The 26,255-nt window shown below is 42.3% G+C and overlaps 1 protein-coding gene across 1 annotated transcript in view; it reads left to right on the top strand.

Annotated features, from left to right (window-relative positions):
• fibcd1a (fibrinogen C domain containing 1a) overlaps positions 1-26,020 on the top strand; it is a 60,384-nt gene extending 34,364 nt beyond the window's left edge. Inside the window, exons 6-8 of the mRNA XM_028997158.1 lie at positions 723-819; positions 17,322-17,501; positions 24,326-26,020. Coding sequence (XP_028852991.1) covers positions 723-819; positions 17,322-17,501; positions 24,326-24,588 — 540 coding nt within the window. The 3' untranslated portion in view covers positions 24,589-26,020. The remainder of the gene's footprint in view (positions 1-722; positions 820-17,321; positions 17,502-24,325) is intronic.
• Positions 26,021-26,255: the final 235 nt, after the last annotated feature.

The following is a 26,255-nucleotide window of genomic DNA, read 5'->3' on the forward strand; positions in this document are numbered from 1 at the left end:
ATTAGCTTTCCAAACATGCACAGCTTCACGAACACTGACGAGTTTGAATGTCTTCCCTCATTTGAAAAGCGTCCCTGAAAGAAAGAGGCACTTATCATTTGCTAAAAGACCCCCCCTCCCCTTCCTGGGCCTGAGGCGGGAGAATGCAGGTTGTGTGAGATTTCTCCCTGGGGGTGTCTGGATCGCCTTCTTGGCGAGCGGCGCCCGGAACGCGTGAGGAGGGAGCCGTGGCGGTTCTCATTTGCAATGATAACGGGCCCTTTTGCCTCTGCTGGCATTTCCAGTGGCCATTGATCCACTGGCTGCCTGATTAATCTTCTGTGGGGGTGGGGATCAGCAGTCAATTAGTGTCCGTTTTTCACTCTTAATTCTGCCCATGCATCACCTTCACACGGCACCGGGACTTCAGGCCAGCCTTCCAGGGTGCCTGGCGTCCTGAATTGACGGTCCTTGTTTTCCTGCTCTTTTCGAATGATGTTCAAAAGGATATTGTGGGGGGAGATTTTTTGTTTTATGAAAATCGTGGGGTGACAGATGGATTTTGCTTCTCTTTGGCCATGCACAGACTCATTTAGGAGCACTAAATGTTTATTCATGCTTACACCCTGCTGAAGGAGCGGTATCATTAGAGGGACGTGCTGCTGGCTAAATGCCTCTGCACCGCACCACGAATGGCTATGGATGTTGTGTTGTTTGCTTGAAACTGTCTTTCTTCCCGGCAGGTTATTCAGCGCAGAGAAGACGGATCAGTCAACTTCTTTCGTGACTGGCAGGCATACCGCGAAGGCTTCGGGAAGATCACTGGGGAGCACTGGCTAGGTGAGCTCAAACCTATTTAGATGCTTTTCTCTGCAGTGGTGGTGGAAGATGCCACAGCGCAAAGCATTGTAATGTGATGTGGTTTCAGAATGAATGATGTTGGTGGTTGATTCATGTTGGACTTCACTGGTCTCGTAAGTGGACAATGGCTGGATAGTTATGTGCTAACATGCTTTCATAACCATTTTGGTTAAGCAATGATCAGTGGGAATTATAAGCCCAGTTTTGTATAAATTGTGCTGCAATCATCTGCTTTTCTGATTTTCCTGTAAAGTCGTACTGGTGAATAGTGTGGAAAGCATAGCAGGCCCAGAAGAGAAGCCAACTGGTTTATGTGGTTTCAATGCCAGCTCAAGTGTCCCCCTGCAGTATTTGCTGCACGAATAGTCAGTGTCATTGTAAAATAAGCATGTCTACTTGGATTACTTTATGATTTAACATCAATATGTATCTTGCTTTATAGTATGTATGCATCAACTTTAGGATCCCATAGCAAAGAGTTGGAGGAGTCAGTCACTGGCTTGGCCTGAATATAACACAACCCAGAATACCACATAAACCCCCTTTTTCATTTATCATATTTGGTACCATCTAGTAGTGCATTTTATGCAATTGTGAATCTGAATCTTCCAAACAAGGCTGCTTTGTGAATGCAGGATTTATTTGTGGGTATTTTGCGTGTATTTTGTGTGTATCATTCCTTTTTTATTGCTTGTAGTTGCTGGCACTCAATTGAAGAGATGGGCGGTGAGGAAATAGCAAATGGCAGTGCTTATCTGCTCCTGTGTCTTCTTTGCCATTGCCACAGTGCGACATTTCGGGGGCATGATTGCGTCCGCACACACGGCCGAGTATAATGAGATATGGACGGTGCGGCGGATGCTGACAGCCGTGCTCGGACTGAGAGACGGGTGATTCGCAGTGACAGACCTGTCAGAGGCCATCAGTGTGTCCAGACTGACACATAAAAAAAAAAAAAAAAGATCTGACGAGGTTAAGAGCGTCCTTCAGTGCGGTGGGGGCAGAGCCCGGCAATGCTGACCAATAGCAGCTTAAACAGGACAAACTGTTTGTGTGTGACGGAAAGAGAGAGAGAGAGAGAGACGGAGACCTGTTGTTCTTGCCGAGGTCATGCCAATTCCCTCATGCTCCGCGGGGGGTGAGGAGCGGATTGGTGAAGATTGCTCTCCATCGTCTGCTTCACTGGGGCTTGGCCGAAAAAAAACGTCACGCCGACGCCCGTAATCAATAAGAGGCTCCAGGGATCCAGGGACAATTAACCTTTCAGGACCTGAGAGATGAGTTAGGAAAACTCACTCACACACACACACACACACACACACACACACACATAACATAGACTCATCAGGACAGAGGACAGGCTGCTGCAGAGCTGCGGAGAAACATCACCCTCAAAAACAGAGATGCGTTTTACGCATCAGCAAACGCTGTGAAAAATTTTAATAATTTTTTTTTTACATGAAAAAGTCAGCTAATGATATTTTAGGGTGGATATTCAAATTACAATATATTAATGCAGCACAAAAATAATATGAAATATGTAGCTATGCATAAATCTAAGACAACTACAGGGGTGGGGATGGATATGAATATTAATGGTGTTGAGTGTATGTTAATGCCATCAAAGAGTCTATGAATTACTATTCCACTATTTTGTGTGTAGTTAATAGCATTCCCATTCACAGAAAAAAGCTGAACACTGTAAATAAGCTTTTTCTTTTATCGCAAATTTTCAAACAGTTCCCTTTCATTGTTAATTGCTCTTGCTCAGAGCACAGTTGATGCAAACCACACACACACACACACACACACACACACTGCTTTAGTTAAACCTGTGACAGTGTGAGAAGGATTTTTAAAAGGCCTGCTGTTAGCTCTACTGGGATTCCATTCATGAAGCTCAGCATCCGTCTTGAGAAGTCTGCTTTTTTATGATGACCTGAACAAAATATAAGGTTAAAAAAAATTATATACAGTATATCTTAAAAAAAAAAAAAAAAAACAAGAAAGCAGTCCTTTCAAACCTGGTATTTTATATAGGCCAAAATCACATACAGTATATCTCAATGAAAAAAGTGGTGGTAGTAACCTAGTGTTTAACACATGAAGACCCAGGTTCAAATCCCACTTACTACCATTGTGTCCCTGAGCAAGACACTTAACCCTGAGTGTCTCCAGGGGGGGACTGTCCCTGTAACTACTGATTGTAAGTTGCTCTGGATAAGGGCGTCTGATAAATGCTGTAAATGTAAATGTCTCAATGGGCTATCCTGATCATTACCATATCTCTTAAAAATTGTTCTTTCTGGAACGCATCAGCGAAGATAAGAAGTCTTTAATCTGTGACCCAATGCCTGGTCACTCAAACCTTCCTTTTGGTGGAGGTGCAGGGTCAAGATTGGGGGCTGAACAGAAGATCTGACGGACAATGTTTACACATTTTGCAGGTGGATCTTTGCATTCACTGAGAAGGGAAAATTTGGTCGATGATATTCGCCGTGTGACGGTAATGGCTCCGGGAGGCCTGTCAGAGGCTGTGAAAATCCTCGCGCTGTAATTAATTCATGACGTGAACCAGGGCTTGCCAGCGCCTTGCAGAATATTGATCCACATCAGATCTGGGCTGCCTCATTGCTCATTAAGAGCTGAATGCCTGGAAGCAAGAGCCGAGGAATTTTCCAATACAGTCCCATCATCCCCTCCCATTTAAGCCGCAGAGCAGCCTCCGCTGTGTCAGCGTGTGAAGTGAATGGGCTAAACAGGCCCTCAATGCCAAGAAACTGCCCCATCAATAATTCCAGCTATTTCATTTCAGTGGCCATCAGTGAGTTACAGCACTCCAATGTAAATTTCCATTTTGTTGAAATGACTGACAGTGTGAAATCTCATCCCTAACCCTAATCTTCTATTTAATCTGATTTTATATTTGCATTTCCAGTGACATATACAACTGGGCTGGCCGGTTAGTGTGCAACCTATAATATAGTAAAATGCTGGGGGAGTGTTAAGTGGCAGTGGTGGTCTAGTGTAAGGAAGTGGCACCGTAATCAAAAGGTTGCCGCCAAGGTGCCACTGAGGTGCCACTGAGCAAAGTACCGTCCCCACACACTGCTCCCCGGTCGCCTGTCATGGCTGCTCACTGCTCACCAAGGGTGATGGTTAAAAGCAGAGGACACATTTCGTTGTGTCACCGTGTGCTGTGCATCACAATGAAAATCACTTCACTTTAAAGTTAATGTCATGATCCGGTCTTGTAGGGGTTACTTCGGCCCGGAGTTTTATTTACGTCCTATGTAATGTTTCCTGATTGTTATAACCTGTGTATGAGTGTATAAAGCTATCCTGTTCGTGTCTGTTTGCTATCGGGTCACTGTTTTGTGATGTTTCCCCTGTCTCGTGTACTTCTTCCTCGCCATGTCCAGCCATCGTGACAGTTAAATATGTCTAAATAAATTACAGATTCATTTGATAACTGCATTTGATAATTTATTTTTAAATGTATACCCAGGTATATTATATATTATCATAACAAGTAATGTCCTTCATGTCAGTATGCTCTATTATCAGTATTATTTGATCATATTTTGTTTGGGCAGGCACGGACATATATACTTTTTAAATTTTAAAGCAGAAGTGTTGATTTATTCAGCATACTCTTCAACATGTATGTCATGTGTCTGTGCAAAGCGAAGTTCAACGCTGGTTTCTATAGTGAACATTTGAATGGGGGGGGTTAGGTGAGTCCAGTCCCTGCTCTGATTTGCCTGGCAAGAAGACACACTGAATAACAAGTGGGCCCGAGATGTTACCTTGACTTTGAATCTGGTGGTACGTGCTGCGTTGCACATAGCCCCAAAAGCGTTAGTCTACCGCAGTCATATGGGTCAGAGCTTTGGAAAAAAGCAGGCTGTGTGCCTCTGGCCTTGTCCTTTCTGCCTTCCTCTTATCAGCCACCTGCACCGCTCTCCAGTCGAGTAATGCTGACTCTGACACACTTTATTCCCCTTCCAGGCCGGCACGCTCCCCCTCAATCGGAACCACCCTCCTTTTAGTTTCATATTCAAATGCAGAAATTCTATTGGTTTTACTAAGCTGAGATAAGCTTTTGCAGCATTGATGTATTCCTCTGAGCCGCACAGTACAGAGCTTGGAAAAATTAGCACCTGACGGACATCTTCAACATGCATAAAAGTCTGACAAACACCAGATGATAGAGGAAACTATTTAGCCAGAATACTCCAAGTTCCCAAATCGATTCAAGATGTCATCGCTCCCCAACAAAGGAAGTGACATCCATGCATGGAATTTTGCCTGGTCTTTGTCGTTTCTCTTTATGGTTTCTTTTTCCTTTGTTTTTCTCTCTATTTCCCCTGCCCTCGCCCTTTTAAACATGGCCAATGTCGAATTGATCTTTCTCAATGTTGAGATGTTGAAAAATACTGCTGAAAGACGCATTTCTGCCCTCACAGTATATTATTAGGTTGGATATTCTGTAGGCCTGTGAGTGTGTACTGGATTATTGTTGCGTTATTTTGTCTTTGTGCATGTATGTCTCTGACGGGTGGTAGTAGCCTAGTGGGTAAGACACTTGCCTGTGAACCAGAAGACCTGGGATCAAATCCCACTTACTGCCATTGTGTCCCTGAGCAAGACACTTAACCTTAGTTGCTCCAGGAAGACTGTCCCTGTAAATACTGATTGTAAGTCGCTCTGGTTAAGGGCGTCTGATAAATGCTGTAAATGTAAATGTAAATGTCTCTAACACACAAACACACAGATTCTCACATTCATACACATATGTCCAAGTACATTTGAATATAAAGCTTTGAGGCACTAATGGGCCTTTAAATAAGGGTTGTAGAAGACCCATGATGCACCACCCTCAGGAGACTTGGACACTGACTATGGACGAATTGACAATAAGCCCACTGTTCTCTCTTCTCTTACATCATTTGACCCATTTTCTTTGTGTCATTTGGTCCTGGATTACAAATCATTGGGTCACATATTGACTCTTCCTGTATAGATTATACGCTGGTATTCATTAAAGTAAATAGCACACAATTTATACTGTAATTTGCTGGTTGTCTAATGTATCTTTGGTTAGGTAATGATTATAGTTGAACATCATGTAATATTGCTCAGCCAAGGCTGCAATTTGAAGTCCCATTTTTGTGCAACACACTGTTCATTATGCCAACAGCCCGTCGCAGTGTTTAAATAATCGTTGACTCAGTGCCTCTACAGACCTGGTAACACTTTTGGGTGCATCGTGTCCATATCCTAAAAATCAGACAACTATTCAACTGTTTTGTGGAAAAAACTTGTAATGTAATTTTGTGCTAGAAAATTCCGGTAATGTAGCTATAATGGCTGCTTCGTGATAAACTGGGAGCCCTTTCTCTCTAAACTCGTAAATAAAAGTAACGATTACGTTGCTTTGTTGTGATGCAGAACGCAGAACGTCTGAGGCGTTTTATGTTCCTTCATGTCGACAAATGAAAAACACAAAATACACCAAACATGTTTAGACCATGCTCAGGGGCTACTGAACATTTCGACTTCTGTTTTATATGGCACCGCAATGCTCAGATTTACTCGCAGACGTGTCCTTTTGCTTTTTAGTGCTAAAAGGCACATTGTTGAACTGCACCCATGCCGCCGGCTCGATTTTCCCCACAGAAACCCTTTTTCTGCTCAAAGTATTGTTCTGCGCCGCCTCATGCTCCGAATGACTGAATGAAATTCAGAAGTATTCCAACTAATTCTGTTCCGGGCAGACCTTTTTCCCCGGCCCCGTCTGGATTCCCACGGCGAGTGTAGTGCCAATTTTCCGTGGCTCTTTATCTTTGATTTATCTCGGAGCGCCGTGCTCCTGTGGCGTCGAATAAAACCCGCTCTCATTCAGCATCTAGAATGTTACATTAATTGCCTCTGCGATTGTCTTAGGCCAGCAATTTATCTTATAGGGGGAAATTACTGCATGCCTCCGGCTCACATAAAAGTTCATCTGAGTTCATCATCAGGGAGGAAGACCCCACTGCCGAGGCTCATTTCTGTCTCAAATGCGGCTACCATTTGGCATTTCTTTAATTATTCCTCTGTGGGCCTTGTGTTCGCCCTCATAAGTACAGCTGAATTGATCACCAGAAAAGGACAATGGGTCTCTGATGGCCACTATTCTTTAAAAAATTAATATCCCCAATTAATAAACCGACGGTTTCAGTTGTTATCGTTGTCTTTCATTGAAATTGCATTAAAATCCTGCACACACATTTAAGCCAATCAGGAAAAAAAGCACATCTAATGATGTTTTGTGCTTATAATTTGCAAAATGTAATGGATATTACTTTAAAGGCTCTGCAGACTGCATGCTTGCCTGTTCATACCAACGTTATTTATGAAGCGCCTAAGAGGAATACGATACCAGTTTAGTGCCCAGAGACAATAGTGAGGAATCCAAAATCGACAGAGGCAAAGAAAAACTCCCCGAGCGAAGATTAGGAAAGAACCATCAGAGAAACCATCTACACACAAGGCATCTTTAATCTGGCAGGGTCTGCTTTATGGATCGTTTGAGGTCATTCTTTATAGAACATACATTCGACTCGACTCAACTCAACTCAAACATTTAATTACATTTAATAAAAGTTCAATAAGCAATCTCTTACGCACGTTCATCCTGAAAGCTACAGCACACGGGTTTCTTTTTGTAGAATCCGTGAGGTACAAATGCTGCTAGTTCAGGAGAAGCAAAATCCATTGATGAGATTTCAGTCGATAGCAGATTGTGCCTTGACACTATCAGCTGCTCTCCATGCATATAACAGTTTGAAACGATATTCCTCAAAGCCAGTCGACATTAAAGATAAAATATGTACCAGTTTAGGAAGACCGAGAAGACTGTTGGTCGGACAAGAAAATGTTGGCCTGTTTCTCACTAGATTTTGCTGTGTATACTGAAGATGCTTCATCCATTATGTACACGAATGAGCCGAATATGGACAAATGTGTCTCAGATCGTAAATGATGATCTAGAGCAGTGGTTTCCCTGAAGCCCCCCACCCCCCCACCCGTGTCCAAGAAAAGACAGGACACCTGCCCCACCAACCCTAACTCCGTCCTGCATTCACACATTAAAAGAATAATGTTAATGTTAATTAATTACAAACTTTAATTTGCAAAAATTTGTTTTACACTGTTTTACACTGCAGGGTATATAGAGTCTATATGTGTCTGTGTGGTGCATTTATATAACAGTCACACAGTCACTGTTTTTACCGCATCATTTCAATACAGCCATGACCCCGCGAGGTCTTGCAATGTTGTTAAAAGAATGGCCACAAGTGCTAGACTAAGCGGGAAAGGAAACGTGCAGGTTTAAAATATAATCGCCAGATGATCGCCTCCGTTTCACCTCCTCAGCATCTCTCTCGTGATAATTAAAAACGCATCACCTGAGGATGGTGGCTGAGAACTGCAAATCAAATGAACATTTCATTAAAAAAACTGATTCATATAAGACAATCTAAAGGAGAAATGACATTGCTTTAATTAATTATGTTAAAAACAACAACCCTACCACATAATTGTCTTCAAAAATGTAAGACCTGTATAAAACAGCAGCCTTGAAAAGACAGTGCCATCTTCTGTTCAGGTCAATATGGTATTCCAAGGCGTCCATTGCACCCAAAATGTGATTTAGTTCATTTTTAGGGCTGACTTCACTGACGTCACTGAGCTGCACATTCAGGGTGTGTTGGACTGCATTTCTCTTAAAAATTACCCTATTTCAAGAATCCATTTAATATCCAACTGGGAGCAATGGTGAGATAACAAACTTTATATATATGTTGCGAATTTCTTACTTGTCAGCTCTTCTTAGAGGCATCCCGCACCCAGCACCCATCTGATATGTTTAACCTGAGAGCAGAGCTCTATGTTTTTTCATATACAAATCCTGCCAGCTCAGGAGAGGCAAAATCAGGTCAGCCTCCAGTAAGCTAAATAGTTGATGATCATGATAAGATTTCACTAGATAGCAGATTCTGCCTTAATTCTCCCAAGACCATGGCTGCAAGAGATAAAAAAAACATTTTTAACAGGGTTGCATGTCGTAATGCAATGCATTTTATGAGAACCTAGGTCTCGTGGTGCATTTAGCACCGGTTTGAAAATAGTGACCTACGGTGTTATTTTTTCACCCTGTCTTTGCTTGAGAAAGAATGACAATTAAATAATGGCAGAGGAAAACCACAATTCCCAGCAGACTCAGTCTATCCGAGAAAAATGTAAAATCGGAAAAACAGTGGCATCAAACCAAATTAGATCCTCGCCCTTATTTGCATATAATTGAACTTAAGGCAGAAAATGGATTTGGCGAGACAGCGCTGAGCAGAAGGAGCGCGGGGCTCGATAAATTAGCGAAAACTGGTCCTGGTGCACGAGGTGGCGACAGTGTTACCCACCCATGAACCCCCCGCCTTTGATGTGGTGAGGCGTAGGGAGGGACCAGGGTGTCACACGGGGGCGATTCATCTCAGGCAGAACTGAAGATGCCATGTCAGTCCTCTGACAGGTGTTCAAACCTAACCCCCCCCCCTTCTCTACCGGGTACCAGAGCTTCCCTTGGAGGTGCAGACTCTCCTGTGGCTTGTGCAGTCGGTGCACACCTCCCTCCGCCGCCTCCTCCTCCTCCTCCACGCCCCCATCCTCTGCCACCTCTTTCCGCTATTATCTGACAGGGAGAGGAGCGGGAGGCGGGGGGGACGTGTTACAAACACAGAGTGAGCGGCACCCCGCCGCTCCATCGCAGATGAAAAAAAAAAAAGAAAGAAAAGGATTAAAAATTAATGTTGCATGTGGAGCGAATAAGTCTAGTCATGACACGGGCAGGTTTCGCAGATGTCCCCTGGTGGCGCTCTGCTAGACGAGAGGGGGCTCCGGCGTTACCATAAAATAAACGTTGCCCGCTAACTCACAGCCACGGCAGGTAAATCGTGAATTATTAAATTGGACATGCACGGCGGAGGCTCTCCGGAGACAGCTCTTTTAATCATGGAGGACTTAATGAAGCCCTTGTTAGTTATTAGGGGACATTAGTAGAATACAAATCTTTGTGCCAAATGAGAGTCAAGAGGGGGCGGCATCAGCTGTTGATGTGGAGTCAACAATTTTCATGCACCCTAAAACTGTTCGACTGTTTATTATTTTCCGCGCTTCGCTTGCTTTATATTGAATTTTTTTGGCGGGACAAAGAAGCGTAATTAACTGGCCATTTATATTAGTATTAATTAACTGTTGACTGCTCCTTGACATTTGTGGCTGTGTTCTGTGCATACGCGCGGCACGCAGCTCCACAAAAAATATTTTGTTTCACGAGCTGAAAGATTCTCTTGAGGTTTCATTAAAGCCTGAGCGCAATTATGCAAATGTTGGTGAAAACCTACCGTTTAAAATAAGCAGAGTATTTGAATGTGAGAGGATCCGCTGTTGATGGGAGAGAGAGTGTTGGTTTCTGGTTTACTCGGGGATGTTTAAACTGAATTTCAGTAGCTACAAGCATTCACGTTTTTACACCGTCTCTTCTTAAATACATGCTTTTTCCGCCACATCTTTTAACTATTGCAACAGGGACGGACATTTTGTTGTCTGTTGAGATGGCGCTACCTTGAAAATAAGGGGTTTCACTCGTAGAGATATCATAATACCACATAATACAGCTAACCTTCTAATTCTGTGCTAGTTTGGCCAGCTCTCATGTATAATTGTGTACTTTCTGTACTGGAGCTGAGCTAGTGTCCTTCTCCCAGTATACAAGCATGGGAGGGAAATCAATTTGTTGACTGATGTACAGTCGTGGCCAAATGTTCTGAGAATGGCAAAAATACTGTTTTTCGCCAAGTTTGCTGCTTCCATTTTTATTTTGGCAATTTGCACATACTCCATAATGTTATGAAGAGTGATCAGATGAACTGCAAAGTCCCTCTTTGACATGAAAATGTACTTAATACAAAAAAAAAAACATTTCCACTGCACTTTAGTCCTGCCACAAAAAGACCTGCTGAGATCATTTTGGTGATCCTCTCACACAAAAGCGAGTTCGGGTCCAGAGGAACGTATACTTGCAGGAGAAGCTCAACTAAGGATAATGGCCCATTTCACCTCCTTACCCACGTTTCCATGCTTCTTGGCAGATATCTCAAACAGTAGACGGGAAGAAATATCCGGGGAAAAAGCTGGAGGGAATTTTTGCTCAGTTCCTAGTGCTACTACTGAAGCAAAAGACTTTCAAGGATATTTCACAATCTGGCTCCTGTCGTTTTGGAATGAGTAAGAAGAGGTTGAAGTATCTCCCTTAATATGATCTCTTTTCACATTCACCAGTGATGCCACAAGCAGTGTGACTAAATGCTGATGTTGTGTTTATTTTAGCTTTACGTAGATCTCTGTGCAGATAATACAGGGAATGTATGACATTCACATATGATGGCAGAGAAGTCAGACTGACAGTATCTCAGACTGATGGGGTGGAATGGGATGGACTGACTAGTCTAAAATGTCTAAAAATGTCTCAATTCCACCTCCAATTTAAGTCCCTACTATACATTACTCTTTCATTATGGCACATCATTATTGTATAGCTGGCATTTTGATTGGCTGAGAGGAATCCTGAGAGTGACAACATCTCATGATAATGTCACTCTGACTCATCTTTTTAAACATCATTCTGCCTTATTATGTTTATAATTACAATGTCACATGATGTTGCTTAGGAACAAGTGGATTAGACAAGGAATTATTTCATCATGGAAGACTTTCTCAGGAAGGATTTGTTAAATGAATATTTTATTATATAGTATGCATATATTTTCAAAAACCACGCTCTGTGACACAGTAAACCATGTCAAGCCATGGAGTGAACAGTAAACAATGGTATTTTGATATTTTCTAAACATAATATTCTTTAAGCTCTGGAAGCCATGACCCTGAAATGGAGTAATTAAATGTGTAAAAGTGAGTGAGTGAGTGAGGGAATGAGTAAATATTCTTCTACAGTAGTTCCTGATCATGTAAGCAGAGAAGACGGATGTGATCCAACAAGTGATTTTATACTTTCTCTGTAATTAACAGTACCCTAGATCACACATCTAAACCTGTTAGACATTCATACATAATATCTGCTAAAAATGAACTTGGATAGATTTATAGGGAAAAGTGAGAAAGAATATTGACAACACCATCTATCATCATATTTTATAGGGTTATATTCTAGGCAGCAGTAGTTATGCCAAATAAAGGACAGTTTCAGTAAATTCCTACTCTTTTATTCACTTATCTTAGCAAATGTACGTTATGCACATGTATGAAGCCATGTATGTCACTATTGTGCACCGTGTTCTGTGCTGCTGCGTATCACTAGTGACAATCACTTCACTTCACTATTGTGGTCCCATCAGTTTATTCTGGCTAAAGTAATATTTATCTATTGATAAAGTCAGTATGTCTTCACTAGGATTTTGGACCACTTTTATTTTCTGATGATCTCCAAGGAGAACAGAAACAATCTTTAAATATATTTCAAATGAAGCATTATGCTTAAGCATTGCAAGATTAATGCAGCTGATGCACCTATCACTTCATTCTTGGTTGATAATTGCACTTAGTCAAGTAATTGGTACATTCGATAGACTGTGCCATTAACAAACATATTACCATAATGGTGTGAGGTAATCATGGGAAGAGAAATACTGTTTTGGCTTGTATGGTAAAAAGACTAGAACACACACACAAAACATGTACTTTTAATTAATTATATTAAAAAGCATTTTATATTGTCAATTTTGATAAAAATGTCACATAGACAGAAGACATAGAGCGAATGCAAATTAAGCAAATAAAAAAATTATGATTTCACATTTTTCAGAAGAAACAGCCTTTAGCTGTGAATAGATCTGAGACATTACTGCAGACGTCTGCAGCTGACCACCCTGACATTGAACTTTTTAAGGAACTGAACTTTTGACACTTGCCTTCGTTATTGAGCCCATGCTCCCCATTGAATTCCAATTACATTTCCTTGTACATTTTTGTGCTTTTACAGAGGGCCATTTTCTCTGTGAAATCCCATGCCTGAAGTCTCAATTGCCAGCCTAGGGTAGCCGAGCATGGGAAGCCCTCACCACATTTTAAAGTTTTAATCTCCTTTGCCTCACAAGACCATCTGGTTTGTGCACACTCTTAAATTTTTCCCCAAGCCATCTCGATTCTCTGTATATGACACACACGCAGTATTACGTTTTCCATTAGTAATCAGAAATAACGTTTTCATTGAAGGATTTTATTTATTTTTAAGTCTGAGTCTGGAAATTACTGTGCACATGAACAAATCATTTTGTGCTGGTGAGGAATTCTGAAAATAACAGACAGCTTCTAATAATCCTTCAATGGTTACATTACAAATTCTATTATCAGCGTAACAAGTTGACTGAAGTGTTGAGTTGAAAGACGGCCTGTAAATTGCTTCATTTACAATACTCTATCATTTAGTTTAGGGTAATTTAGAAAATGTCAAAATTATTGAAAATACTTGCCAGGCATTGTTAATATTGTAAATGACTGTTATTTGGAAATCCATGTTAATCAATTATTTTTGAGTGCTGTGCCCACTAAGGCAAGACTGTCACTTAAAAAGCTTCATAGATTATTAAAAGCTCCCTTTTGCAATAATCAACTGATAGTAATGACAATATGATTTGCTGCTGATAACAGTTGGACTGCTTAAAGTAATGAAGCATATTTCGCAATAATCATCTGCTGCATCAACAAATGTGTGTTTGTGCATTTCCTGATGTTCAATGTTATTCCAGATTTACTAATTGTCCCCAGAGAAGAATATTGTAATATATGTAATATATTGTAATATATGCTTTCTACTAGGGTCATACTTTACTTTACATAAGTAACCTAGATATTGGCCAAAATAGCAGTGGTCGTCTGGCAGCTAAGCAATTCCATTCTAAATATCTTTTTTCAGTTTTTCAAACATCTGATTTCAGATATCTGACCCCACTGAATATAAACACTCACAACAATGGTGACCACAACAACATTTAGTTGCACCTATTTAGCAGTCTTCTGGCCTCCTTTTTGCTATGGTGAGGTCTCGAGAATGTCAGGTGATCTCTAGAGATCGGCCCTATATAAAGATCCGCGATCACAACCCAAAAAGGCAAAATATCACGACAGTTTGTGTCATCATCACCGAGGGTCCTCTGAGTTCACACAAAAGGGCACTACAAAGCAGCACTGCTGCAGTGTATCCGCACTTACGCCGCTTTTCCCGTAGGCTGGATGACTGTACACAGAAGTGTTTTGTAACCCCTACTTAAGGTTTGTAAAAAAATAAGAAGCGTCACTGTGACTCATTTACAGCATTTATCAGACGCCCTTATCCAGAGTGACTTACAATCAGTAGTTACAGGGACAGTCCCTCCCTGGACACACTCAGGGTTAAGTGTCTTGCTCAGGGACACGATGGTAGTAAATGGGATTTGAACCTGGGTCTTCTGGTTCATAGGCGAGTGTGTTACCCACTAGGCTACTACCAGCCTAGTGGCTCATTACATTACTGACTCATTACATATTAGGAAACCCGGTGACGTTGTCATGCAGGTAGAAAGGCAGGTCTATCTTATAACTGCCTGAGGGTGGATTAGGACTCTTGCAGAGAACCTTGAGCATGCGCCTGGCTCTCCTCACAATTCAGCGTATCGCTCACGTACCCGGATTGTGTTAAAGATCGCCTGGCTTCATGAGCTCCATTTGGTCGGTCCCTCGGTTGAAACCACAGTGACCTTCATTGGCAAATGGCTCATCCATTTAGGCTCAGATGAGGCAATTAATTCAGTGTGAATGCGTGATGGGCTCCGGCGATTCGGTGCCTGGGTGCTGCGTCAGCCGCGTCGTCCTGATCGCCGGCCCCGATTGGACGCATCGCGAGCGTCCTTCTCATCACCCCAGCGGTGTTTCGGCAACTGTTTCTCCCCAGCGGGTGTCACCTCTTGCCTCATGATTTGGTTGAATTTAACTTAATCTTGCATCGATTTACAGGCCGTGAAGGTGCAAATGCTCTCCAGATGCTTCCCACAAAAGCATTACCGTTCAAACTTTTCAGCAAATATGACATCAAGACAGCATGTTTATATTAAGGGTAATGCTGTAATTAATGGTGAGCATCATGATGCCTTTCATTTCTAATTCCCCGCTGATTGCTGATGGAGGTCCAACATCTGGCGAGCACAATATGGTGCCCCGCAAGCAAACGGCGCTCAGTCAGGTACAGTTGGCTCGGTCGCCTCGTAACAGGGCACACGCGAACGGCAACAGCAGCTGCACAGCGGCCGCAAGCTGCGATTACGACGGGCAAAACTCTTTGATATCGATTTTGTGTCCCGCTGTTGCAACACAGACACACGCGCACGCCGGCGTGCGGACTACAAAGAGAATTGATATGAGGGGCGAGGTGCATTAGCTGCCTGTCAGGTACCCTTCCTGCTCTCGGCAAAAACAGGGGGGAATATTAAGTGTTGGAAACTCTCCGCAACCCGGCTTCAGAGTTATTGATCATCGTGTGCCCAGCGCTCTGCTCCTCTCCTGTCTACATGCCTCCCACAAGCCCGCCTCTTTCACGCCCGGTCAAGCGTTACGCCTTCGCGTTAACCTGCGCGGGCAGAACGCGTTCAGTTCTTGGATGTGTGTGCTCTTACCAGCGATGCTTCTTCTGAATCCAGATGGGCTTCCGGTTTGTTTGTTTTTTTTGGAGAGGATCACTGACACTCAGTTATTGCAAGTGATCACGTCTGTGATGCGTGATTTATTCCAGGATGACGCAGCTGTTGATGTGTGTATAAAGGCGCTGCAGTCGCCAGATCCAAACCCAACTCAACACTGAGTGGGAGATTTGGCAGCGATGTTCTGGGTGAATTATGGTACTATGTGGGTGGTTGTAGCCTAGTGGGAAACACACTCGACCATGAAGCAGAAGAGTCACCATTGTGTCCCTGAGCAAGACACTTAAACCCTGAGTGTCTCCAGGGGGGGACTGTCCCTGTAACTACTGACTGTAAGTCACTCTGCATAAAAAGGCATGTGATAAATGCCATATAAATGTGAATGTAGTGTATACGGCCGCGAACGAGAAAATACTAAATATCAGCCAGATGTCATATTATGACTCTGATGTGGCATTTAAGTCATGAGGCTTCAGTTTAAAGCTTCAGTTAAAACCTTACTAAGCAATAGAAACTACACGGTTGAGCACTACCACATCCTTGCTTGGTCTTGATTGTGTTTTATGTTTGACCTGCACATGAAGAGAGTATTTGCCTTGCTCTTTGGCATTACGCCTTGTCACGTCTCCTTTAGCAGCCATTTTCACTTGCATCTGCATTTTCAGTGTGATACTCACTTATTGGAAACTAAATACACTTCTGAAAGGTGCCAACTTTGAATAGGCTTGCACTTTTAGAATTTCCATTGTGCTGAAGCTTTAATGCAGTTCTTTTCTTTAAAGGTATCTGCCAAATAAACGTAATGTATTGTAATGTAGCTGCTTTATATTGAAATGAAGAATAAGGATACATATAAGCAGAGGAAATAGATCAATTAGACATTGATAAATTATCATGAAAGCTGTGACTGCCTAATAAGAAAATTATAGTATCTCTATAGTAACATTGAAATCTGTAGGTCCACCTCAAATGAGCAGTTTCTAAAAATTGCGTTTGTAATGCAATATTTATTCTGGTTAATTGTTCACTACAGTCAGTATGGCACCCTTTTTTCTGACCAGGTTCAAATTGAAATTCACCAATTGTGCACCCCTAGATCTGTGAGAGACATATGGACACATGGCAATACACTCATGGAGAAACAGTTAAACTACAGTTGAAAACAATATCAGTTGCAGTAGTCTTGGGACAGGTACTACACCAAATTTACCATTACCCCTTACCCCTCGGCCATCATGAAAATTAGTGAGCAATAAGGGGAAAACTCAATAGGGAGCGAGGGAAGAATGGAATGGAGTAGAGATTCTGGGGATCGAAGCTGTTTGGGTGGCTCGTGTTCTCACTAAAACACTTTGGGCTGTAATTTAGCAGTCCATGGGGCATTGTCTCATCAAGCTTCCACAGCACCAGAAATTAATTTTTTATTTCACTATCGCCCACACAAGTCGAACCAGGAGAGCTGCCCTGCTCCTGCACTAAGGCTTATTGGTCTTAGTGTGTTTGAAAAAGAGCCCTTTGTATGCTTTTTCCTCTAATTAGTCAGATCACAAAGTGATATTTATATTATAAAGACATGCTTTGCAGCGTATTTAAGACCAGGTCTGTGTGTTTTTGTATTCAGCCGTGTGACCACAATATCACAGGCTTGGGCTGTTAACACTTCTTCCCTTGTTCTCTGTCATTTTCCAGGTATGAAGCGGATCCATGCACTTACAATACAGGCCAATTACGAGCTGAGAATTGACTTGGAGGACTTTGAAAACAGCACTTCCTTCGCACAGTATGGGACCTTTGGAGTGGGTCTGTTCTCTGTCGACCCTGATGAAGATGGCTACCCACTGAGCATTGGTGACTACTCAGGCACCGCAGGTGAGGTACTTTTTAAGCTCCCTCTCTGGCCGAGGTAGTCTTGGAGTTGGCGTCTACCCGCTGTGATGGCCCCTCTGTAGGCCAGGCGCACTGTGTCAGGTTTCAGAGGGGAGGGAGACTCTAAACAGAGCTCTACTGGATGTACCGCATGGCACTATGGGACCTGGAGCCTGATCTCATGTTGCTATTGGTTTTGAGATTGAACACTCTTGGATCTTGCTGGCAGCCACATTACTATTCGTATTACTTTTTGGCAATGGCATTTGGAATGATCTTCGAAGAAATGCTGAGCACATGGAGGCAAAATGTTCTCAAAAACTGATGTTGCCAATAATGAGCCAGTTTGTTATGCTTTACCTAATTACAATTTCTACTTGTCCTTTATTGACATTGTTATTCTTTTATATATAATAATATTATATCATCAAAATATTAGTTTATTTGATGTGAATCCAAGGTGATGCATCTGAGATGTAACATGCATGAGTTAAAAAAAACCATCAATTAAAACAGAACTGTTCCTGCAGAATAGTACTGCAAAGTTCTTCGTCTTCGTGAGTTAAGTAAAGCAGTTGTCACCTAGTGGGTAACACACTTGCTGGGTAACACCAGAAGACCCAGGTTCAAAGCCCACTTACTCTGGGTTAGGGCGTCTGATAAATGCTGTAAATGTAAAATGTAAAGCCGAACAGGTACTGGAGGTCAGTGAAGTGCTCCTGTTCCCAGCAGTTCAGAAAATCTGATGAAGTTATATTGGCTCTGCTGTGTGTGTGTGTGTGTGTGTGTGTGTGCGTGCTGGAATGCTATCCTATCCAGGAGATGTCCTGGATAAGTGGGTTTTAATATGGATGGATGGAAGTCATAAAAAGATCAGGTCCCCAGTTATGACTTTAGCGCGGTTCCATCCAAAAATAAAGAAGCTGAGCAGGACCATAAAAGCCCACCTGCTTCGGCTCAGCCTGTAAAAAGGTGTGTCAGACAGAAACATCATTTTAAAACCAAAGAAATGCTGTGATAAGCCTGTGATTGGTCAGGACCAATCAAGCCCAAAGCCCAAAGGTCAGGACCCTAAGGCACTGACAGGGTCAGGGTGGTCAATGCTGAAATGTTTATGATTCGGGGTAGTTCAGGCATTCGGGGCATTCAGGGACAAGCCAGCATCTCTTTGCCAAAGCTGAAGAAAGACGTTAGATTATTTGTTTGAAACTAATCAAGACATAGATGGCAGTTTATATTTTGTCTGGCCCATTGACCTGTCAGTGCTTTTCAGAAGACTTGTTGGCATCGTTAGCAAAGGCACGTCGCTGTGGGATATCAGCAGCCATGCACGGGCGGGGCACATAGCCATCCTCCATGCTTCACCTCTCCTGTCACCGGGGAATCTTTTTAACGTTAATTGGGTCCCCGCACTCCATTACTCCCAGGTTCCACTCTCTCAGCACTCCTTGCACGGTGGGGACGGACTCACTTCTGACCTTCGAGCTTTGCTGGAAAGGGCAGGGATAATGAAACAGTACAACACATTACAGAGACGTGGACGGTTGGGTTGCTAAGGACGACGCAAACTCTTATTATCATCAAGTCCAGATGTGGATATGTAGATCAGCGTGGATTTAATTGGCCAGTTTTAATGCCAGAGACTCCTCATGCAACACTTGATTGCTTATTTCATCAGTTCATCTGAGCCCTGTTGTTGTTGTTGTTTTTTTTTATGCAGGGTATTAATTCATGCTTGACTCAAACGTGGGGCGCCATCAGGTGTTTGTAACAAACTTTCCATGCAGGATGTGTTACTAAACTTGGCATTAAGGTTGACATGTCATCGTTCAACAGGCAGGTGATTTCGGTCCCTTGGGCTTCGGAATCGGTGCCCTGGATTAAACATGTTGACAAATCTTCATTCAGGAGAGTCTGTACCCGGCAGGCTCTTGTGCTTGCACTCGAAGTCGTTTTTGTGGTCTGCCTTTGTACATGAAAGTGGGCCTGATGTTTACATTCATCAGCCACCGCAACAAATCTGACACATGGAGGCGTGGACTCCACAAGACCTCTGAAGGTGCCCTGTGATATCCGGTGCCACGATGACAGCGTCAGAGTTTCAGATATTTGGTGCAGTAGAAACAGACGGCATAGCCTTTGCTCCTCACCTACACTGCCAATAAAAAATGTCCTTGTTTTCTAAATTTCACACATAAAACATTACATGGGTTTGAACAGAAACAAATAGCAAAAATCACAATCTGCCGAAGCAACAGATACTGTGCTAGTGTGAATTTGACCACTTTTATTGCTTCTTTTATCAGTGCATATGTTTTTCAGCTCTACTAAATTTTTTTAAAGGAATATCTAGTAATGAATAATTTTTTTAAAGCGACAGACTTGTAATGAACTGGAACTGAAGACTAAATATTCCTCTCTGCACGTGTGCAGGTATTCCATCATTAACAGACATTTCCAGCTACCAGAGTCAACATAAAAACATCTGACCCATTTAAAATAATTTTAATGTACCAAGCAATTGTTTCCCATCACAAAAGAACATTTCTAAATGACCCTGAACTTTTGAATGGTCGTGTACATCAATGAGCCCTGTGGAGCCATGACCCTGTGCACAGGTTGCCCTGAATAAACATCTGCAAACACCTTCTGTGTAGGATATCTTCTGTAACAAAGATTTTGTTAGTACAAAAAAAAAATTACATTCATCTGTCAGTGTTGTGGCTAATGGGTGTACATGTAGTCAAGGTGATACATGTTTCTGTAGCATATGTGGTTTTCCCGAAGTGGGTGGGTAGGGCCATAATCTTCTGGTGTCACTTTAATTATAGGATACATGCATAAATTCTCCCTTCACTGGTCTCTAAATATAAGTGTTTCGCTCATGTTATTATATTTAAATTAGAGCACTGATTATTTAATTATAATAACTGCATTTTCATGCTGTTGGTGGCAAGGCCCATGTTTCAATGACTGCGAGATATTGGTGGTGGTGTAATTCCTTTCTGAAAGTGGCATGTACAAGAGTGGCCTTTAATTACACACTTTCTAATGAATGGACCTGAGTGGCAAGAACTGGAATCATGTGCAGGATTCAGATTTCTGCTCGAGAGAGATATGCGTAGCAGTGTAATTACCTGTGATCAGGTTTGCAGCCTCGACGTCCTGGCGATAAACACTTACTGTGGCAACTCTCACAGCTTCAAAGCAAGGGGGTTGGGGGGGCTAATGATAGTTTTATTGCCTTTTAGAATGGTCCCCAGCATCATTATGAAGGTCAAATAGGAATAACATTACTATGTAAAGGTTTGATCATTTTGTTACAATGCCTGTCCAAGTGGGCACGAGCATAGTTTTCCTCTGATGTTTTAATGTATTCATTATGAACCAGGTTATGAATTAATGCGCGTGCATAAAAACTTGCTGTGCTTTCACTAGGAGGCCTGTCCCATGCTGTTTAATATAAATGTGTTTTGTTTCTTTCGCAATCTCACAAGCAACACTGTGAGCATGTCTGCTGCATAGAACCAACTGGAGGACCCAGACACAAAGCCCCGTCCCCTTTCTATTACTTGGCTAACATTTACATTTTTACATTTACAGCATTTATCAGACACTCTTATCCAGAGCGACTTACAATCAGTAGTTACAGGGACAGTCCCCCTGGAGCAATTTTTAGGGTTAAGTGTCTTGCTCAGGGACACAATGGTAGTAAGTGGGATTTGAACCTGGGTCTTCTGGTTCATAGGCGAGTGTGTTACCCGCTAGGCTACTACCAACCCTTTGTAGTTTTTTAATATTGGCAACAGAAAGAAGTGTTATTGTTGGATTTAAATATATTTGATATTAGTCATCCAATTAAGTTAAATGTCAAGTAAAATGTAAAATATTTTTAGTTGTTATAATATGTTGAGGAATTTTTGCTGTTTTATTTTTCACTTTTCCCCCTGAGGAATTGCCACCTTATTGTGGTCAGGGGGTTTGTGTGACCCTAAGAGCAAAATCAGCAGAAGCTCAGCCTTCAGGCTGGACACTTGACAGGTGGATAGGTCTTAGGTAAGAGGCCTGACAAAGTGCAATCCAATTACATGACAAAAACAGCTATCCAGAGCACCCCAACCCCACCCGTTTCCCGCCTTCACATTTCTGTCAGCCCCGTCATATATGCCTGTCTAGAACAGCCAATATTTAGATTGATGTGGTATTTAAAGTGCACCCCTAGAACATATTAATTGACTACATTAATATTTATACTTAACAAATACACTCAAATAATCTCGAATGAATACAATGAATTCAATACAATGAAATTGAATTTTGGACCAGAAAAGCATCATGAATGATGATTAATGTGATTGTTAAATATAACAAATAACTAAACTGGGTGAGAATTAGCAAGGAGGAAATAGGAAAAGGCACCCAGCTTTAGACTTTCATCACCCCCAAGTGCTATCGCAGACCTGTCAAATTGCCCTATTTGCTGCTTTGGTACCTCTTCCACAGCTCTGGAATTCACTCAGTCCTCCCAACACCTCTGGATTTTTAAGATAAGGCTGGCTTGAGAGCTGGAGGTGTGGACTTGCAGGAATGGCGTTAAACTGTGTTAAAGACCAGACATTCGAGCCTTATTGATTCATGACCTTCGCCTAATACATTAATTAAATTAAGCCATTTTTTTAGTCGTCGTTTTTCAATAGTCAATATTCTTTGGTTGCTGTCTGTGGTGTCTTGCAGACCTTGTAAAACAAATCCATTCAACAGTCGATACGAATTTTGCCCTGCTTTGTCATTTGACATAGGAAAGCGATTGGATTTTCTCTGTCCCAATAAGCCCAGGACCCCAGGACATCCATCACCATGAGGAGGGTGTCTTAAGAGCGAGCAGACAGTTTTACTGCAATATGAGGCTGTTTTTTAGTGTGATCAAGGCCAACTTGAGTTGAGCAGGCCTGTGCGAGAGCAAGAGAGACGGGATTAGATTAGCGAGCCGCTTCCCCGCAACATTACATCCGGGACACATACATCATAGAGCTTAATGAGGCCGCATTAGCAGCATGCCCAACTGCTCACTGTTCTCCGAAAAAACAGGCGGTTGGAGGCCTCCATCTGAGCCAAAGTACACTGTGTTCCTGGATCTTAAATCGCCTGTTAATACGGTAAAAAAAGATCAGAGCCTTCTTTTCTGAAAGGTAAACTCGGGCCGGTGTTTAAGCATGTACCACTCTACATTGTGTTTTCTAGACTGGATTTCTTTTGTTTACTTGGATTTAAATCAAATGGACCTGGGTGGAAAGCACTCCACAAGTTCATCTACAAAACACTGCTGTTCAAATCCGAATCGCGAACACATACAAGGAATTTGATGGTGTTTCTCAAGTACAACAGCATAAAAAACAATGACAATGTACAATGTAGGCTAAATATTATATACAGAAAATACAAAGATTACAGAAATAAAACCAGACGTGTGCATAATGTGCAGTTGCAATGTACGTGACAGTTCATCTGTTTAGGACAGTGACAGCGATGGGAAAGAAACTGTTTAGCTGTGTCGGCTGCTCCTAGTATGCAGGCTTCTAGATAGTAAGAGGTTTCTTATGAATGGCCTTTGTACAAGCATAATGAATGCAGAGCTAGTAACCCATAAGTCAAGCCATGATGCTTTTGCTCAAAGCAGTCAAAAGGATTGTCAAAAGGAAAAAAAAAATCCATTCAAATCGATAGGCAGTAGGGATAGAACATCATACTTGTCTCTGTGCATGAGCAGGTCCTCTCCTACCACGACCATCTGCTCCACATGCCTGCTTAACACATGCCTCTCCCTCTCCAACGATATCCAACTCTGGAGCAACTGGGACAAGTTCAAATATTTTCTCAAACTATACATTTACTGAATCGCTTTTTGGACTTTAATTTTCATCTTGTGACTAATTTTGCATGTAAAGCATCCTTTAAAGTAATGATTCATGGTGACAAACCAGCAACAATGGCCAACCAGATCAGACACAGGGCAGCTAATCAATGAGATAAGCGCAAATCTATTGCCAGGGACATTTGCAAGGACACCTCCTAACAACTGCATGGCTTTTTTGAAGAATTTGCACAGAATTTTTTTATTTGGCTTTTACATTTACATTTAAGGCATTTGGCAGACGCCCTTATCCAGAGCGACTTACAACGTGCTTTCATGTTACCATTGATGAAGTGATCAGTTCTGGTTCATTAGGACCCCCAACTATGAATACAATCTTTTTATTCACTCTTGTTGTAGATTCTGTACATAAGTTAGACAATAAGAAGGTTACAAGTGAATCTAAATATTCTCTAAAGAGAAAGGTCTTGAGCTGCCATTTGAAAATACTCTGAAAGACTGAGATGTTCTGACCTCGAGGGGAAGTTCATTCCACCATAGAGGGGCCAAGAGAGAGAAGAGTCTAGATGAGTGTCTTCCTTTTACCTTCAGAGATGGAGGGACCAGGCGAGCAGTACTGGAGGCTCGGAGTATACGAGGTGCAGTGCGAGGTGTAATGAGGGCAGTGAGGTAGGATGGTGCTACTCCATGTTTGGCTTTGTAGGCCAGCATCAGTATTTTGAATCAGGAAACACAGAACACACAACAACACTGCTATGAAAAGTCTCTTTGTCCAGGGTTCACGGCTCACAGGTGGTCATGTGATTTGCTGCTAGCTATCTGGTGATCTCCAAAATTTTCTCATGATGATCAGAATTGGTCAGATAGAAATGATGTTGCCCAGTCTCAGTGGGGTAAGTCTTCTATTAATAAAATAAGTTTTTTTGTTTTGTTTTTGTCTCTGTGTACTTCATAGGGGACTCTCTGCTGAAGCACAACGGGATGAAGTTCACCACCAAGGACGTGGACAACGACCACTCGGAGAACAACTGTGCCTCCTTCTACCACGGCGCCTGGTGGTACCGCAACTGCCACACGTCCAACCTGAACGGACAGTACCTGCGCGGCCAGCACACGTCTTACGCCGACGGCATCGAGTGGTCATCCTGGACGGGCTGGCAGTACTCGCTCAAGTTCACCGAAATGAAGATCAGGCCCACCAGAGAGGAGAGTCAGTGAAGGGAAAGGCTGCTGAATAATAGTGGAAAAGACACTAACGGAAGTTCAAAAAAATAAAGAAAGAAACAAGTAAAACAAAGAAAGGGGAAAAAAAACTTTTCTCATAATTTAGTATTCTCTCTGTTTCATGTGACCCTAACTCCAATTTTAACCCCCTCCCATTTTCCCAGAGTCCCTCTGCCGTACTTTGATCATCTTGTAGTGTTTGTGCTGAAGCCTACGGGGCAACTTTTTTGCTCATGCTGTCCTGATCCATCTCTAACTACTATGATGAAATATTGCAGGTTTTGTCTTTAAACAATGTGGTGTTTTATATCATCATTATTATTATTTCTTTAAAAAAGAAAGGAAAAAAAAAAAACAGTGGCTGTATTCAACAGAATTCAGTTTTGATTATCATTTCGAACTGCACAATAAGTCTCCATGGGAACTTATTTCTTTTTATCTAGACGTTTTTTTCTTGTGGTTCCAGTGGTTATAGATGTCAGATTTGCTCTGCAGCCTCTGGATCCTGCCACTTTAAAGCCCGAGGTTAACAGAGTTTTCCTTGAACAAAGCCGGTCTCTGAGGATTTCGCCCGTGTTTCAGCTCGACATCTCAATGCCAAGGCTTTGTTCGCCCAGCCAGGTGACCGGCGCTGGGAACCTGGAAACCGCGTTCACCGGCGCTTTTTTCCAGTGGCTTGTCAATTAGGAATCTGTGGCGTGAAGGAGATCTGTTGAACAGCAATGCAGCTGTGATCAATATCAGCAAGTTTCGCTCCTTCTGATGGACCCTATTGCAGGGTGTTGCACAGACGAAAGGTGAGGCTTTTTGCCCTCGTAAAAGTGAGAGCTTGGTAGTCGCTGTGGGTCCATTTAATATCCGCTGTCTGGGTCGACTGAGGAAAGTAGGAGTGGGGGGGGGGTCTGGGTTTATTGTGTCCGGAGCATCAGCAGGTTGGCCATCCAAACCCTGCAGCGTGGTGCATTGGGCTCATAATGCTCTACCTGTTATTTAATAGCTTGTTGAAAAGCACCGAGTGAGACTAAGGACCCTGTTTTCCCAGCACTATTTAAGACATACTGCATGGAGGAGTGTTAATGTCACATCATGGAAGGAATAAACAGACACTGGTGTCATTTTTGAAACCCGTAAGACGAACTTTAACACTCTTTTTAGAAACTATGTTTACAATGGGAGGAGCTGTCATGCACCCAGTCTCATTCTGGAAATTTTAACCATATTCAATCAATACATCACACTCACTAGGGTTGCACAAGGTGTCGTCTCCTGTCACAGTTTTAAACAGGCCTTGTGCACAGGGTTTGTCGTCATAAAAAAAAAAAAAACATTGATTACTACCAAACCCAACATGCAGATTGATTGTCACCATTTTCAGTCAAGTGGACTTATATGGTGCTGGGGAAATGCATTGCCAAGCTCTCAAACACATGGAAGGCAGGTGGAAGGCATTAGATATACATATATATACATATATATAGTCCCCTAAATGATCCCCAATGTTATTTGATTTCTCCTTCAAGAGTCTTAAGTTCCAGTGATAGAACATCACACAGTCATTCGTGAAAGGAGGCAGAAATTATTTCCATTGCATAGAAATGTTGCAGCTGTGGTCTTTTTTTATTGTTTTTTTTTTTATTGTGCTTTCTCACTACGAGACACAG

The sequence above is a fragment of the Denticeps clupeoides genome, chromosome 11, assembly GCF_900700375.1.
Source record: "Denticeps clupeoides chromosome 11, fDenClu1.1, whole genome shotgun sequence".
Classification (NCBI taxonomy): domain Eukaryota; kingdom Metazoa; phylum Chordata; class Actinopteri; order Clupeiformes; family Denticipitidae; genus Denticeps; species Denticeps clupeoides.